Source organism: Equus quagga, chromosome 19 (assembly GCF_021613505.1).
Source record: "Equus quagga isolate Etosha38 chromosome 19, UCLA_HA_Equagga_1.0, whole genome shotgun sequence".
Taxonomy (NCBI): domain Eukaryota; kingdom Metazoa; phylum Chordata; class Mammalia; order Perissodactyla; family Equidae; genus Equus; species Equus quagga.
In genome coordinates, this window is record NC_060285.1 from 38,408,038 (window position 1) to 38,426,608 (window position 18,571).

At 38.1% G+C, this 18,571-nt stretch overlaps 1 protein-coding gene across 1 annotated transcript in view; it reads right to left on the reverse strand.

Moving 5' to 3' along the window:
• Positions 1–18,571, reverse strand: part of OTOGL (otogelin like) — a 143,049-nt gene that overhangs the window by 74,544 nt on the left and 49,934 nt on the right. Inside the window, exons 20-25 of the mRNA XM_046646650.1 lie at positions 17,931–18,096; positions 16,583–16,657; positions 14,168–14,220; positions 12,449–12,611; positions 8,204–8,311; positions 7,314–7,452 (exon numbers count right to left, since the gene is read on the reverse strand). Of these exons, the coding sequence (XP_046502606.1) occupies positions 7,314–7,452; positions 8,204–8,311; positions 12,449–12,611; positions 14,168–14,220; positions 16,583–16,657; positions 17,931–18,096 (704 nt within the window). The remainder of the gene's footprint in view (positions 1–7,313; positions 7,453–8,203; positions 8,312–12,448; positions 12,612–14,167; positions 14,221–16,582; positions 16,658–17,930; positions 18,097–18,571) is intronic.

Here is an 18,571-nt window from a genome sequence, read left to right on the forward strand (position 1 = left end):
ACAATAATGTGTTATATTCCATGTGCTATTCATAGGAAAGGGTGAACAGCCTTGAAAATGAATAAAATATCAAAGAACCTGATTTTTAAAGTTTGACGAGCATCAACAAAGATATAGTAAGCACTTATTCTGTACCTAAAACTAGGTTACATTTAAACTCCACAAGCCAGGGATGAAAAAGAAAAAGGACTTTAATATCTCTTCAAATGTGAAGGTCAAGTAACTTTACACTTTTAACATAAAGGTAAGTTTTAACTTTTAAAAGTCCAGTTGACAAATAAAAGAGAAATTTTTATAAATTAGATTACTAGATCCTCCACAGGGCCCAAAGAAATAACAAGTTTCACCAGATAAAAATGTGTTACAAATCACAAAGATAAAGCCTGGAATCTGTACTCAGAACGAGGAGAAAAGAGAGCTGCTTGACAAGGAAGAAAGAATTATATCTGCTATTCACAGAACTGCTACCTGCCGCTGGAAAAGCAGAAGGAAATGATGGTGCTGGCAGCCATTCTATCCTTCTCAAAGAAACGCTGATTCTTCCAGAAAAAAAGAAAGCTCTGCCACGGGAAGCTGGGCAGATGGAGTAAGCAAAAAGACATATTACTGAAGAAAATTTGAAACAGAAAAAATCCAACCATTGAGAAATTTACTATCTGGCATGATAATATTCAAAATTTCAAGAAAATTAGGTTGCATTGGTTGATCACTAATTTATCTGTTGTATGAAAAAACTATCTGCTCCATGGCCAAATAAAATGTTTCTTGGCTTATCAAGCATATGGTGGTCAAACCATCGTAACCATTGGACCTGGTTCTGGTTTTACTAATTTTGGTAAAAATGTCCTTTACAATATAATAAATAATTCATTAGTATAATTATAATTAATTATTAATAGTAAGTTTTCTTTTGCTTAATTACCAAATTAAATTCAGTAAAAGCTAAGTTCTGACATCCCTCGTTTGTAAGCACATTTTCTTTTTTAAAGAACATTATTATTATTTTTTTTAAAAAAGAGCACTTCTGCTTTGGCAGAAAAAAAGGCACATATAATTCTAGAACTTGAAATTCAGACTTTTAATATTCTTCATATCTTAATCTTACTATATGAACCCTAACGATAAATCTTAATCCAGGTGTTAAATCAGTGATCCAAATTTCATTGCTTACTAAAAGACTGAAAGAATATTTCCCATGATGTGTCTTGTCACACATAAGCAGGCATATCTTATTAAAATCTGAAATTGAACATGATGTATTCATTTTAACAGAAGGATGTAGTGGCAAATTAAAGTCATGATAGGAAATCAGGTTTATAAAGCCTAAAAGCCAAAGTTAATGGCTCTTGCCTACTAAATGGAATGGTACTGTTACATTGCAGCACTAATTAAAAAAAAGACTGTTACAATAGTTCAGCATCAAACACAAGAATATACTTTCATTCTGCCAGGAATCAGAGTTGAGGCAAATATTCTCTCAACGTACTTTCTGAACACTCATCACTTAAAAATACAGTGCTAAAGTGAAACCATCATTATTTGCAGATGACATGATTTTATATATAGAAAATCCTAAATAATCGACCAAAAAACTGTTAGAAATAATAAATGAATATGGTAAAGTTCCAGGATACAAAATCAACATACAAAAATCAGTTGCATTTCTATACACTAAAAACGTAGTACCAGAAAGAGAAATTAAGAATACAAACCCATTATAATTGCAACAAAAAGAATGAAAACCCTAGGAACAAACTTAACCAAAGAAGTGAAAGATCTGTACACTGAAAACTATAAAACATTGTTGAAAGAAGTAGAAGACACAAAGAGATGGAAAGATCATCTGCGTTCTTGGATTGGAAGCATTAACATAGTTATAATGTCCATACTTCCTAAGGCAATCTACAGATTCAGTGCAATCCGTATCAAAGTTCTAACAACACTTTTCACAGAAATAGAACAAAGAATCCTAAAATTTATGTGGAAAAACAAGACCCTGAATAGCCAAAGGGATCCTGAGAAAAAAGACCAAAGTTGGAGGTATCACACTCCTTAATTTCAAAATATACTACAAAACTATAGTAACCAAAACAGCATGGTACTGGCACAAAAACACACACACAGATCAATGGAATAGAATCAACAGCCCGGAAATAAACCCACACATCTACAGACAGCTAATTTTCGAAAAGGAAGCCAAAAACATACAATGGAGAAAGGAAAATTTCTTCAATAAATGGTGATGGGAAAACTGGACAGCCACATGCAAAAGAATAAAAGTAGACCATTATCTTACACCATACACAAAATTCAACTCAAAATGGATTAAAGACTTCAAGGTAAGACCCATAACCATGAAACTTCTAGAAGAAAACATAGGCAATATCCTCTTCAACATTGGTCTTAGCAGCATATTTTCATGTATCATGTCTGACCAGGCAAGGGAAACAATAGAAAAAATAAACAAATGGGACTATATCAAACTAAACAGCTTTTGCACAGCAAAGGAAACCATGAACAAAACAAAAAACAACCTAACAATTGGGAGAAGATATTTGCAAACCATATATCTGAGAAGGGGTTAATATCCAAAATATAGACAGACTTCATACATCTCAACAACAAAAAAACTAACCACCCAATTTAAAAATGGGCAAAAGATCTGAACAGACATTTCTCCAAAGAAGATACACAGATGGCCAATAGACACACATGAAAAGATGTTCAATATCACTAACTATCAAGGAAATGCAAATCAAAACTACAATGAGATATCACCTCAGTCCTGTCAGAACGGCTATAACTAAGAAGACAGGAAACGGTAAATGTTGGAGAGGATGTGGAGAAAAGGGAACTCTCATACACTACTGGTGGGAGTACAAACTGGTGCAGCCACTATGGAAAACAGAATGGAGATTCCTCAAAAAATTAACAATAATGTTCCAGCTATTCCACAGCTGGGTATTTATCCAAAGGACATGAAAACAAGAATGCATAAAAGATACATGCACTCTTATGTTCAGTGCAACATTATTCACAATAGCCCAGACTTGGAAGCAACCTAGGTACCCATCAAGGGACGAATGGATAAAGAAGATGTGGTATATCTACACAATGGAATACTACTCAGCCATAAAAATCAATGAAAGCTGGCCACTTGTGACAACATGAGTGGACCCTGAAGGTATTATGCTAAGTGAAATAAGTCAGAAGGAGAAAGATGATCTCACTCATAAATAGAAGATATAAACAACAACAAACAAACACAAAAAGACAGAGATTGGATTGGTTATTACCAGAGGAGAAGAGGGGAGGGAGGAAGACAAAAGGGGTGATTAGGCAGGTGTGTATGGTGATGGACTGTAATTAGTCTTTAGGTGGTGAACATGATGTAATCCACACAGAAATCGACATGCATAACGATGTACACCTGAAATTTATATAACGTTATAAACCAATGTCACCACAATAAAATAAATAAATAATAAAAATACAATGGTAGATACTATGATTTTTCTACTGTGAAGGCAAATGAGGGGTTGAGGAAACGCCAGGCAGAACATAGATCAAATAAGTAGTTATTAAGAGTTCACCAAATGCCCAGTATTTTGCAAAACGATTTGGGAAGCAAAAAAGAAATGCTAGGCACGGTCCCTGCCTTCACAGCTTCAGAGTTTTCTTAGAGAAATTTGTCCTAATACAGACTACATGGAGTAGACATGTCTTTATTAACACAGGTAACATTTAATAGGCCATAAATATTGTTTCTTAAATGAATGAAAGATAATGCACGAGCAAGGATCATTGTCACACATAGGAAAATGTTTGTAAAGATGGCGCTACGTGAACAAGCTTTTAAATGCTTTTAGTAAATATTTTTAAACAATTTTTCTATACAAAAAATGAAAATAAACTTTGACATAACTTTTGTTTTACTACTTAAAGTGATACTATAAAAAGCATCTTTAACTAACATTAGTGATACAGTAGTCCCCTCTCATCCTTGGGGGATAAGTTCCAAGACCCCCAGGGGATGCCTGAAATAATGGATAGCATTGAGCCCTATCTATATTATGTTTTTTTTATACATATATACCTATGATAAAGTTTAATTTATAAATTAGGCAGTAAGAGGTTAACAACAATATCAAATATTAAAATATTAAAATAGAACAATTATACAATATAGTATAATAAAAGCTACTGTAGGTCTTAGCAACCTCAGCATACAATTTTTTTCCTTCCTTATTAAGTCAAGAACTTTCACCTTTTCACTTAAAGGAAGCACTTTACAGCTTCCCTTTGGCGTATCTGAATTCCCAATGCAATTCTCTACTAAAATCAAAAGCACTATTCTTGTTCTTTGGGGGCATTGTTAAGTAAAATAAGGGTTACTTGAACCCAAGCACTGTGACACTTCAATAGTCAATCTGATAACTGAGATGGCTACTAAGTGTCTAACAGGTGGATGTGCGTACAGAGTGGATATGCTGGACATAGGGATGATTCACAGCCTGGGTGGGTCGGAGCAAGAAAGCATGAGATTTCATCATGCAACTCAGAACAACAAGCAATTCAAAATTGTTTATTTCTGGAGTTTTCCATTTACTAGTTTAAGACCCTGGTTGACTGTTGTTCCTCAGATAAGAGAGGATTACTGTATATGCAATAGGAACGTGTCATAATTGCCATGATATTATCAACAATACTTCCATTTTCTGGAGGTGACTTACAGTTTACTATTCAGAAGAAGAGGGGAATTTCAAAAATAATTATAATCAGTTTTTTTTGGTGGGGGGGGGTTGTGAGGAAGATTGTCACTGAGCTAACATCTGTGCCAGTCTTTCTCTATTTTATGTGGGATACTGCCACAGCTTGGTTTGACAAGTGGTGTGTAGGTCCATGCCCAGGATCCAAAGCTTTGAATCTTGGGCCACCAAAGTGGAGTGTGCAAAATTAACCACTACACCACAAGACTGGCCCCTGAAATCAGTTTTTTAAATAAGAAAATACATCCTTGCTCCTCAAACCATGGGGCATGGACATGGAGCATTGGGGTAGCTTGCTAAAAATTTCAGAATCCAAGATCCTGCTTCGAACCCATGGAATCAGCATCTGGATTTTAACAAGATCTCCAGGTGATGTACATGCACCTAAGGGCTAAGAAGTGCTGCTCTACACACTTCATGTTGAGGGCGTGTATCTGCTTTTATAACAAACATTAGATGACTAATTAAGTGTGAGCTTGTGGTTTCTACCCTCTAGTAAAAACTATTAAAAAATTGAACATGTAATTTTTCGGCCTTTATAATGCATAATCGTGCTAGTCCCTATGAGGAGCCTATTAGAAGTGTAACATATAGTTTTGACATAAAATGATACACAATCTAGTGGACTACATATAAGACAATAGAATATAATGAACTGTTTACTTTTGATGTGATGACTGTAAATACAATAAGATGCAAGAATAGGACAGATAAATGTGAACTGGAAACATCACTTGGAGGGAGCAGAGGCAATCAGGTACAGAAAACACCCTAAGAAAAGACACAGAGGAGGAAGAGAGCTAACAGAGACCCTTGAAAGATTATCATTGGAATTTTCACTCTATGGAGGCTGGTAATCAGGAGTTTCTGTAGTTCTTAAAAAGCAATGACATGATAAAATATGAGTTAATAGAATGAAAAAATGTATTATTGTAGGGATGAACTTGATTCAGAAAGACAGCCTAGAAGTTGACCGTCAGAGCTGTACATGTTGATTTGGAACTCACCAGCCTGTAGGGATGGAAGAACACACCAAGCATTGGGACAAAAGAGCAGAGAGCCAAGAACAGACATCCCATTCAGTCAACATTCAGTGAACGTCCCAGCATGATGCTCCGTGTTGGTGAAACAATGATGGCTAGACTTGCTCCTTGCCCTCAAGGAGCCAACTCAGTCATCTATGGTCTGGGGCTTTTGAAAGAAGAAAAGGCGACGAAGAGACGAAGGAGGAACCAGAAGAGACATTGATGAGCTCCAGGAGCATAATATCCAGCAAGTCAAGGGAGGAGGGACCTTAAAGGAGTGTCAGAGGTGCTTAAATATCAAGGGAAATGAGGATTTGGTACAAAATCAGTCTGATACATTTTGAGAAAGAGGTATCAGTTTATGTAGTCAAATCTCGAAATCGTTATCTGCTTTTCCAAACTTCTCAATTTGCAACCTAAGCAATAGCTTTGTTTAGGTTTGGAAAATATAGATTTTACTGTTCATTTTTTATTTAGTAGAACTAATACAAAATAGAAATGTGTCTACTTTCTTGACATATTCTTAAAAAGCAAGATCATATGCAAACTTCTAATTACATAAAAGCCTTATCCAGAAAAAAACATGTATTCAAGAGACTCACAGGTTACCTTGTTGGAGGAAAAGATGTTATTTTGCTTATTCTTGTGCAGCTTCATTCTAAAGATTACATTTTTCATTCAGAAATTTAATTCTGGGGTCAGTGATGTCTAAATAAAATTTAGGTATACAGAAAACCCAAATGTATTATACGTGTGGGAAGTTTTAAGGATTTTATCAGGTATACAAAGTCCAGGATTTACCAAAGCATATCATCAAAATAGCATGTCTAGAATTGAGAATAATGTCTTTTGATTGCTACAACTGTAAACAATACATAGTCCAATACATGATTCAAAGTCTTATATTTGCATTCACCAGTATAAGCCAATAAAAAAATAAAAAGCATTGACATTTATTGAACAGTTACTGTTTATCAAGCACTATCTGAGAGTAAATATATATTTACTTATTTAATCCTATATATATTCCATCATTTAATATACGTTTATCTCACTTAATCCTAAGAACTAATTCAGGAGATAAGTACTGTTATTATACTCATTTTACAAATGAGAAAACAGAGGCACAGAAAGTTGAAGAATTAGCCCATCACTTACAACAATTAAACTTTAGAATGAGTCAAGGAAACCAGTTTAAAATTGCTATAACTTTTTTTTTTGAGGAAGACTGGCCCTGAGCTAACATCCGTGCCCATCTTCCTCTTTATATGTGGGACACCTGCCACAGCATGGCTTGATAAGTGGTGCATAGATGTGCCCCCGGGATCTGAACTGGCGAACGCGGCCGAAGCAGAGTGCACAAACAACTGCTAAACCACCAGGCCAGCCCCATAAAATTGCTATAACTTTTATAGATTTTATTAATGATATATTGATTTGATATACCATGGCCCAGCATACTTGTCTTTTTACATCGTCTTTACACAATTGCAAATAAAAGTAAGTAATTGTGACATACCTTTATCAAAAATACCTGGCAATCACTGATAAAGTCATATTCCAGTCCATCAAAAGAATGATAATGCCGGTCCCCATATATTGTGCACACTGCCGGGCATGGATAATACGTGCAATTGAACATTCCTCGTCGACAAACACTATTAGAAAATAGCGCCAGTTATCTCTCTAAGAAACTCGGCTCTGATTAGTATTTTTTAAGCGGTATAGTGGAAGGTTTGTATTCAAGAGCATTCACTGAGCCAATAGGCCTTAAAAATATTGCCAATTTATTCTGATAACATTTATTACATTGACAAATTAGGCATATGTTTACCACTTTGTTTAAATAAACTATCAGACACCCCAACCAAGCTTAGAAATTGTGCCTGAGTCACACTGAAAACAGATGATGGAATGAAAAACTGAACACGGCCCTGCTGGTAGCCAGAAGACCACACTGTCATCTCCTATATTTGAGTAAATTTAAATACCGTAGACATGACGTTGTTCAAGAACTTAGAATCTTTACCCACATTTTAAGGCAATTATATTTCAATTTTATTTTATGGTAGTCTTCTGGCTTATTTCCAGACAGAAAACCTTCCATTAAATGTGACCTTCTCTGGGACATTTTTCACTTTCTTACGAACTTGAGATACTTTTTCTTATTAAATTTTCAAATTGTTATATTTCACACTTTTCTTCTGGGCTGAACAAATATGCATAAAAATAGTGATATGATGCCCCTGTAGATAGTAGCTTCCCACCGACTCTTGGATGCTTTTCAAATCTTCTTTACTCAGGCTTGGAATGTTTGTTTGCTGAAGGCAGTCACGTTAAGTAAATCCAAGATGACGGAAACTAATCATCTCTGAGGAAAAGTTTTACGAAATAAATGGATCTCGTTACCAGGTATAACACGGCGTAGCAATGACTTCTCCCGAGAGGTACTCCCAGTCTTTCCAGATGCATGGACAGCCTTCAGGAACATAGCACTTCCCTTTGTGCTCTGCCATTCTGCCAAAGGAAGAAGTAAATGCTACTGAGCGTGAACTACTCCTTTCAGTTTTAAAAAATCAGTAATCTTGTCGTATTCAAAACCATCTACATTTATTACAGCAGTCACAGGCATGTTCTATCTGACCTACAGAGGGGTTGAATCGCATTTCTCTCCCTTTTCCCCACACAGCACCTTGCGGATCACAGTAGGAAATAAATGCCGAGCAAATGTTTGGATGCAATATTTTAACCTTCTTGTTATCACTTGGTACAGTAAAAGGGATACAGAAGCTTAAATTTCTGGGTAAAGTGAGCTACTCTGAAAAAACATGTAAAGAGGAAGTGAGGGCCCTTTCTTCAATATTTGCTACTTCAGAGGAATGAGTCTGTGGGTCTAACAATTTATCCATAAAATAGTGAATTATGAGATGGTTAACATTTTCTGTTACAGGATAGAGAGAGTGATCAAAAGCTATTACAAGTGATTAAAGTGAAAATCATGAGAGTTGAGTTAAGACGTGTCTTGAATAAAAAACCATTATATCAAGTGTTTCACATTCTTTATTATTAGCATATCAAGTTTTGAATGCTGATTTCCTTTAAAGTGTTATTTCCTTCTTAAAATATTACCCCATAAGAAAGCGTCTTAAAATATCTCTGAATATAAAAATTAAAACAAAATCATTACTTATACTTTCAAGGAAGAATTAATTTTGGTGTGATGTCAAAATATTTTGAAATGATGATTAAATAAACACATTATATATAATATATATTTCAATACCCTTAATATAAATATATACATATATTTTTCAATATTCTTAAAATCTGTTCCCAAAAGTAGCTTTCATCAACAATAATAATATAACATTACTAATAAATATATAATAATTTATATAGCAATATAACCATAATATAATAAAATAATTTAAAATAAATAATAGATAATAAAATATTAACACTAAAATTCAAAAGTAGCTACCAAAAATAGATAAAATACATAAAGCCTTTTTCTGAATTTCTTTTAAAATATCATAATTCAAGGTTATTAAAATTAACATAGAAGTCAGGAATCCTGAATTCTTGCCCCGTCTCTCAGATGGCAATAATCACGTGTCCCTTTAGTGCTCTGCTTTCCTTCTTATAGCTCATCTAGCACAGTACTGTAACTCCTTATTCAATGCCTATGTTGTCCACTTGACTTTAAGCTCCACTTGGGCAGGTCATGATTATCTTGTTAACAGTTGTGTTCCGATGCCTAGCACATAGCACACACTCAACTGTTGGGTAAAGGTGAATTAACGAACCTATCTATATAAAAGATGCATTATCTCATTTAGATTTCTCTCTTTCAAACAAAAATGCCCTAGAGTCCGTAATTTCTCACCTCAGCCTTCCCAAACTTCCAGCCCCTTTCCCTGGGCATTGCATCTCTCCTCTGCCTGGAATACCCTTCTCCTCCCTTGCTCTGCCTGAAAGACTTCTTCTCATCATTTAAAACTCAATTTAATGCAGTCTTTTCAGTGTGATCCTTTATGTCCCACACTCCCTATATGTAGCAAGTTGCACAAACTTATATTGAACAATTCATCACAATGAACTGCAGGTACTTCATTAAATGTCTTACAGAGACAATTAAAACAATAACAAAAACTACTATTTTTGAGTGCTTCCTATAGCCCAGCCACTATGCCAACCACCTCAAATGCATCACTCACCCATCTAATCCTAGTGACTACCCCATAAGGTAGATCCTATTGTTATCGTATACATATATGTATTCTAGCACTTGCCATCCCTGTGGCTTAACACAATGTCCCAAACATCAGGCGCTTCATAAAAATTTGTTGTCCAACTGTTTGGATGAGCGATCCCTCACCTCAGTGACCCACAGTCCCTATATACCTGCCACAGTATGGTTTTAAGTGGTTATGCTGATGACTGATGAATTTTTCATAACTAATCAAAACTAGAAGAAGAAAGAAGAAAGCTGTGAGTCACTTTAAGTTACCTGCTTTAAACAGGTTTGGGCACTGGGGTAAGTAATAAAATAAACATTTATTGAGCATCTATCGTAAGCCTGGTGTACTGTATATACGCAACCATCCATGACATGGATACTCAATCTACAAAGAGGAAGCTGAGACTCCAAGTGGTTAGTTAATTTGCCCTGAGGTACTTCAGCTAATAAGAAGGAGGGCCAGTATTTGAACCCACTTCTTTAGGACTCTTTCCACTACATTACTTTCCATTTCTTTAATCCACAGTGATTTCTAGGCCAAGGTATGTGGTTCTTTTACACTTGATGAACTGCACGCACTATGAGCAGCCCCATGAAAACAAGTGCTACTAGGCTTATTGTCCTAAAATAGGCCAGCCAAGGTCACATGGAAGACAATCCAAATCACATTATCATAAACATGGTAATATAGTAGAAACAGCTTTATAATAGAAAGCTCGGTATAATAAAATTATTTCCAAATTAGAGACCTCTTAGTCAATTCCAACTATATTTATTTCAATACAATGAGAGAAGGTGGGAGAAAATTTAAGTTTTTGTAATGAAATTTGACCAGTAAATAAATAACTCATTGTCGGACTAAAAGTCAAAGGTGACAGAAAAAAAGGTATTTTTTAAAAATAATAACATTGACCACAAGCATATGAAACAAAATTAGGATGTAGCTTTATCTAATCAGCCATGCATCCCTGAGTCATAATCCAATCAAATAAATCAAGCGATGATGTAGATTTCAATTATTTTACCATAATAAAGGTTTAATTTCCCTTGTCCTTTTTACTAAAATGTCTTCCTTGCTCATCTGCTCTATGGCCTGATTTCTACCTGCCTTTATTTTCCCATGAATCAGCTTGTTCTTTCAACCTCCTTCTACATCCTTACTTTCAAAAGAGATTGATACAGTCCTGAGTTACTTGGCTCTTTGACCTTTTCCAGATAGGGAGCGTTTAGACAAACTCGACTCCCCTGGGAAACAAACTACAAAACCTTGCTCTTCTTTGCTCTGGTTTATATGAATTGAGCCCAGGAATCCCTTTGTGTGAGTAGGTTCATCGAGGAAGAATGGGTGACCTGTTTGCCTTAGGTGCCCTCCCTCTGTGCACGGCCTCTATTCATTACAGAAGAGGGAGGGCCAGTGAGGCCAGGTTATATGTGTGCCTGCAAGGAAGCCACTAGCCACCAGACTCTGTATTTGCCTTTCACATGTACTAGGCATTCTTGCTACTAAAGGAAATTTACAAAGATAAGTGCAGGTTATGTTGTCATAAAATAGTGACCCATATTTATTGAGTGTAGGCACACACATACACACCACATCTCACAATGCTTAACTGAGGCTTTTTGAAAAATTATTTTTGGTGAGGAAGATTGTCCCTGAGCTAACATCTGTGCCAATCTTCCTCTATTTTGTATGTAGGACGCTGCCACAGCATGGCTTGATGAGAGATGTGTGGGTCTGCAGCCAGGAACCCTTGGCCACCGCCAAAGCAAACCTCACAAACTTAACCACTACACCTCTGGGCTGCCCCACTTAATTGAGGCTTTAGAGGAATTTGCAAAAAAAAATCACTCAGCTAACACAAGCAGAGCAAGGATTTGAACTCTGGTGTGTCCTGAAGTCAGAGCTCCTACCGTTACCCACTGCCCTATGGAGGCTGAATACATAATCTTCTGCAACATCCATGAGATAAAGCAGCTGGACCACTACTATAACTTAACATCAACAACTGTAACAGCACAACAGAATACACAAAAGTATGCACTTAATGTGTTTTGAGTGAAGAGTGGCTCACTATCACTTTCCCAAGATTGCCATGAATCAGGGAATAAATGCCAAGGCCCTCCTGAAATGAGTTCTCTCCTTGATTCACTGTAGTACTTTAATAATATTGCACACGTAGCATATGTGTGACATTATTCAATCTCGTGATGTGTGATATGTAATCTCTCACATATATCATATGTGATATGTCACATGAGCATAGAAAATAATTACAATAATCTTCTAGTTATCAACCCAAAGTTAACCACTGTTGAGAACAACAATTTTAGCTACTTCTGTAAATCATGTTAAGTGCTTTTGTGTTTTCTATCAAATCCCAAGTGTTTGGAATTATCAAGAAAAAGAGGCTTACCCTGGAGCACAAACACAGCCACTTATACAGGGTGAGGATGGGGCGCAAGTGAAGTTCATGGCCAGGTTTGCACATGTCGTCTCACAATTCACACCACCAGCCGGCAGTTCAGGGTTAGGAAACCCACAGTCAAAATACTCTTTTCCTTCGGGGCAGACGTGAACTTCAAGGACAAGGCACAGACAAAATACCCTTAACTCTGCATTCGTTCCACGCACAAATAATCATGATGACACGCATTTGTCATCAAAACAGAATTCACCACAGCTTGTTTTACCAGTTATTATTAGAGGGTGCTCTTACTCTGCGATGTTTGGTTGTTGAGCCTACAAATCTTCCTCAGCCAGATTTCCCTTAGTCATCCAAATTTCCAAAACCTATTTCGAGTTTGAGAACCTTAACCGCCTTCCATAAGGCAATAACTAAACAATTAGTATATAATTTTATGAGGTCAAGAAACAGGGTATTTTGATTAATTAAAACATATATTTCAATTTTTGACAATACAGTATATTAAACTGTTACAAAGCCAGGTGTTTATAACGAACACACGATACTTGTGGATCCTGCTTCACCTGAGTAGTCATTTATATCAGTCCTCACTATACAGTAGAAGCGCAGAAATGGACAAAATTATAGGCAGGATAAGGGCTGTGTCTTCCTCCAGAAAGCCTTTGGGCTCAGAGGGATTAAATAATGTCCCTTATTGGGGCCAAAAGGATCAAATCTTGTGGATTCCTCTGGGAGAAGTCTGGTCCCGGGCTTCTCCTTCTTCACTTCCGAGCCACTCTGAAGCACACGGGACAAGACAGGCATAGCCCAGGAGCTCCTGAATACGTGTGTGGTCTATGAGCACACCCTGTAAAGAACCCCTAGGTGGCCTGAATCCTCACAAAGTAAGTCCAAGGCATGTAATTCAAAGCTAGTTTAATATAATAATATACACATGACTGTGCAAATAAGTAACAAAGCAATAGAACACAATTAGTTTTATTAGCCTACACTCTTCCCATCCATTAAAATCAAGGAAAGTAGTGTTGTTTATTATTTGCCTAGAATTTCTCCACAGTGATTAAAAGTTTGAGGCTTTTTGTATGGTTAAAATGAATAATATAAAGGGCCCCCTAATATATCGGATCTCCAGGAATGATATGCACGTGTAAAATGATATTCTCATGAGAGATGGCAGTAGATGCCATTTTACATGTCACTTTTACATGGCTGCTAGTCCCAGAGCCTTTGTTATTCATAATGTTGCCGAGGACCCAGTGGCACTGGCATCAGCTTGGCCATCAACAGAAATGTCGAATCGCGGGCATCACCCCTGACCTACTGAAGCAAGGTGCCCAGGTGATTGCGGGTACGTTAAAATCTGAGAAGTGCTGGTCTGGAGCACAGTTTCTCCACGAGTGGGTTAAAGCAGGTGTCTGGATACCTGGGGTGGTTCTGGGGTAGGCAGCATTTAGGCAGCACCCCTGGGTTGATCAGCTCTGTCCCTAAACAGCCTTATATATTCATCCCAGACTGTCCTACAAGTATTATAATTCCCAATGTGAAAAAAAGTAGGAACCAATGGAGCACAGTGTTGAGAAACATTCCCATGGCTTTATTCCAGCACATTGACAGGAGGGCTGTCATGGATTAATGACTTCAGGCAGAAGAGTGGGGGCAGGACTAGAGCCATATTCTCCCTAAGGAAAGCATCTGTCTAGATCTTACCAGTAGAGGGCGTTGCTGGTTCATCACATTTCACAGTTCCATTTGAACACTGGCTAGTGGAAGTAAACAAACAGTTAATGTATGAACCCATACCTCAGTTTTTTCTGTATTTCAAAAACAATATAACTTGCAAGAATTGATTGAGTGCATATACAAATGATATTTTTCCCACAGAATTTTTTACAAATAAGTTATTGGCTTACTTCCAATTTGAAGAGAGCTATTTTAGTTCAACACGTTTTTATCAAACACTTATATGTGGGGGACACTGTGGTAGACATGGGGGATACAAAGACCAGGATTCACAGTCTTTACCCAAGTGCTTATTTTCTAGAAGGAGAGAAAGACATACAAATGAATAATTTATGCAATGTGACACATGTAACACAGAAATATGTTTAAGATTTAGAAGAAAAGCAGGAAAATTTTTACAAATCTGTTGGCAATTGACATTAGGGCAGTGAAAGAAGGTAAGGTGTGGAGAATTTTGAAGACTGGGTGGAGGTTATGGCACAGATGAAGTAGGAAGGCTGGAACACAATGGAGAGCAAGCCGTACAGGGTGGGGCAGTGTCCTATCCAACAAAGTGCACTGTGGGAGGTGACAGGAGATACAGACGGCAAAGAGTCAAAGGCCAGCTCCTACTAAGATGCTAAGACTTTATCCCTTGGGTGATCCACGGAGGACCCTAAACAGAAAAGTGATATAGTTGGTTTGAATTCTGGGAACGTCATTCTGGCAGCAGTGTTGAAGATAGAGTGGAGTCACATCTTGCACCTTAAGTTCTAAAGTCAGGGCATAAGGTAAAAACCCAATACAGGCAAAATTAATCTTGAAAATCCCTTAAGAAGATAGGAAACAACAAACTGGTTCTCACTAACTCCAACATAAACAGTTTTTTCTCCAGCTTTGGACCAGATCATGTGCCCTGTATTTGAACCCAGATGAAGAAGCTGACGTGTAAGGACCACATCACATGAAAAATAGGCTCATGCATCATCTAACAGTAGGATGTCACTCAGAAGTGTGATTTGCTCACACCATGAATGGCAGAGAGGAACTGAGACAGAAGCTCAGGTCACAGATACAGGTCTTCAATATCATAATCATTCTGGGACACAAGGCTTTTTCAGAGGAATGGCAAAGGAGGTCGCTATATTAATGGAATTATTTTTCTCATTGAGGAAGGATAATTCCTTTGTTTTTGCCAAATTTACTTAAACAAATTCAATTATGTTAAATTCAAGAGGGTTGTGACATCTTGGTAGAATGGAAGAAGACAAAACTAGAGGCAAGAAGACTGGGTAGAGATGTCCAGGGAAGAGATGGTGAGAGACGTTAAGGCAGTGGGATGGAAAGGAGGGGTGGGTTTCAACGATCTGCAGAAAGTAAAATCCACAGTCATTGAGGGTTTATTGGCTCGGGGTGTTGAACAGGAGGAAGGGGTCAAAAATGACTCCCAGATTTCTGTCTTGGGAACTATGCTTGGTAGTCCAACCAACTAGAGAAAGATCCAAGAGCTGGTTGCCTTTGTATCTTGACTGAGAGGTAGAAGGTAAGAAGGGAGAGGGAGATAACAATAAAGGGAAACTGAGTGTAAACAATATCCTACCACGAATATGAAATAAGCTGCAAGCGAAGTAGGCAGTAGAGCAGGCACCGCAGAGCCAGGCTGCCTGGGACCGAATCCTGCTTCACTACCGAGTGGCTTAACTGCCTGTGCTCACGGTCCTCACCTCTAAACTGGGGACAAAGCTATGGTACTCATCTCTTATGGTTACAGTAATTGGTGCCAGGACAATAGGAGGTGCACAATAATGGTCACACATCACCATGGTTACTACTATCTACCATCTCTTATTACCTGTGCATCCTGTGGGGCAACTAAAAGTGGGAGCCTAGGAGTCAGATACAGATCCACGTGGACTGCTGCATGGACAAGGCTGCATTTTTAACAGACAGATAACAACCCGAATGAGTGTTATCCTGTGAATAAGTGTATATCACTAGGATCCATGTTCCCAGATAGGCAGTACACTGACTCCAGCATGTGACATGTCTACAACTGTTTTAGAATTAGAGTTTTTGAGCCAGTGGTTGAACAACTAAACAAAACTCCTGAGTAACAGGCAGTGTTTGAGCCCCCGTCTCAGCCCTGACTTCTATCTGAGAACCAGACTGATCCACGGGCTTCCCTTCTGCATGACACTTCAGTTCATAGCTCTTTTCTGCAGTTCTAAGTGCGAGACTTAGGCATTCCATGTCAAAACAGAATATATGTGTATGGCTTAAAAGGTTACATTAAGGTTACCCTTTTTTTTTTAAATTACAGAAGTCATATTTCAATTTATGGTTTTGCTTAAGAAATCATATTAGTACATGTTGTCAAGCACAATCACCATCAATGAAATCTACCATAAGCCCGAGGGTGTTGGGATGAGCTCCCCAGGTTGATAAACGCTGCCCCTATAATGACACCGGCAGTGAAATCTATAAGAAAAAAAAAAGATTAAATTAATAAAATAGGATTTTTTTTTTCTTGGCGAGGAAGACCTGCTCTGAGCCAACATCTGTTGCCAATCTTCCTCTTTTTTTCTTTTTTTTCACTCGAGCAAGATTCGCCCTGAACTAACATCTGTGCCAATCTTCCTCTCTATATTGTATGTGGGTCACTGCCACAGCATGGCTTGAAAGTGGAGTAGATCCATGCCCAGGATCTGAACCTACGAACCTGGGCTGCCAGAGTGGAGCATGCTGGACTAAACCACTATGCCACAGGGCCAACCTTGATATAAATGTTTTAAAATACAGTTAAATCAAGTGGACTCTATGCTCTGTATTGGTAATTTAAGGCACATTCTAAAGATGACATTATTCTATGAGACTGCTTGCAGCTCTGTGATACAAGTGGCAGAAACCATTTAAATGTGAAGTCTTGTGTAGTTTCAGAGTTTGTTTTCTAAATACAAAATCTATATTGTTTTTGTCACAAAACAGACCATGTTGTTCTAGTCATTAAAAAAGGTCCCTGGGGGCCAGCCCAGTGGCATGGTTGTTAAGTTCAGCTTGCTCCACTTTGGCGACCTGGGGTTCGTGTGTTCAGATCCCAGGTGTGGACCTACACTGCTCATCAAAGCTATGCTGTGGCAGCAATCCACATGCAAAATAGAGGAAGATTGGCACAGATATTAGCTCAGAGCCAATCTTCCTCACCAAGAAAAGAAAGAGAGAAAAAAACAGAAAAATAAAAAGGTCCCTGAACGCACTTCACAGGAACATAACTGATAAATTATTTAGCCCTATGTATAAGACAAAAGTCTTTATCTCATATGAGATTTGACAGACTTCTGAGTGCCGACAGACGTTACAGTCCTGCCATTAAAATCTGCCACATAATGGTGAAACATAAACCTTGTTATTAGAAATAACTTCAGGATTAACCATCAGCTTCCTTAGCTCTTTCCGTAGCTATTTGTAAACACCTACAGGGTAAAACTGAATAAATCAAGGTAAAGACACTAAAAAATATTGAAGAAACAACTCATAAGCGGATCTTTGCATATATGCACACTTATTCTATGGAAAAAGTGACCATCCAATAGTGGAGAAAATTTATTTTTCCAAAAAGTGGTGCTGAGTCAATAAGATAAAAAAAAAAAACAATAAAAGAAAAGAAAGAAAGAAAACAAGGGTGAAGCCCATCTAACCTGTAAGAGAAAAAGAGATAAAAGCTGGATTCTGCCAACCCACTTCTGTGACTTACATGGGCACGCAGAAGCTGAGTGTGTCTTCGTAGTACCTGCCTTCAGGACAGTTGCAACCCTCGGCACAGTCGTCGCTGCACTGCTCCGGGGAGGAGAGAGAAGTGCAGGCGCGGCGACAAAAGGAGGCGCAGTGATGGTACAGCATGCCCTTCTGGCACACCACCCCTGAGGACGAAGGAGCATCCACTCAGAAAGATTTCCACAGGGTACAGAAGCATTTTATGCTGGGTTATAGGCCTACGATAGCCAGCGCTGGTGGTCTAGTGGCTAAGATTCACACCCTCACCACCACAGCCTGGGTTCATGTCCCGATCAGGGAACAGCACCACCCGTCTGTCAGTTGTCACACTGGGAGGCTGCGTGTTGCTGTGATGCTGAAGGCTCTGTCACAGAGATTTGAAACACCAGCAGGGTCACGCGTGGTGGACAGGCTTCAGGGGAGCCTCCAGACTAAGACAGCCTAGGAGAAGGACCTGGCCACCCAGTTCTAGAAAAGGCCATGAAAACCCGGTGAATAGCAGCTGAGCATCATCTGATAGAGCTCAGGAAGTGGAGAAGATGGCGCAAAAAGACCCGGCAGGATTCCATGTGCTGAACATAGGGTCCCTAGGAGTTGGAAGGGACTCCACAGCACTAACAA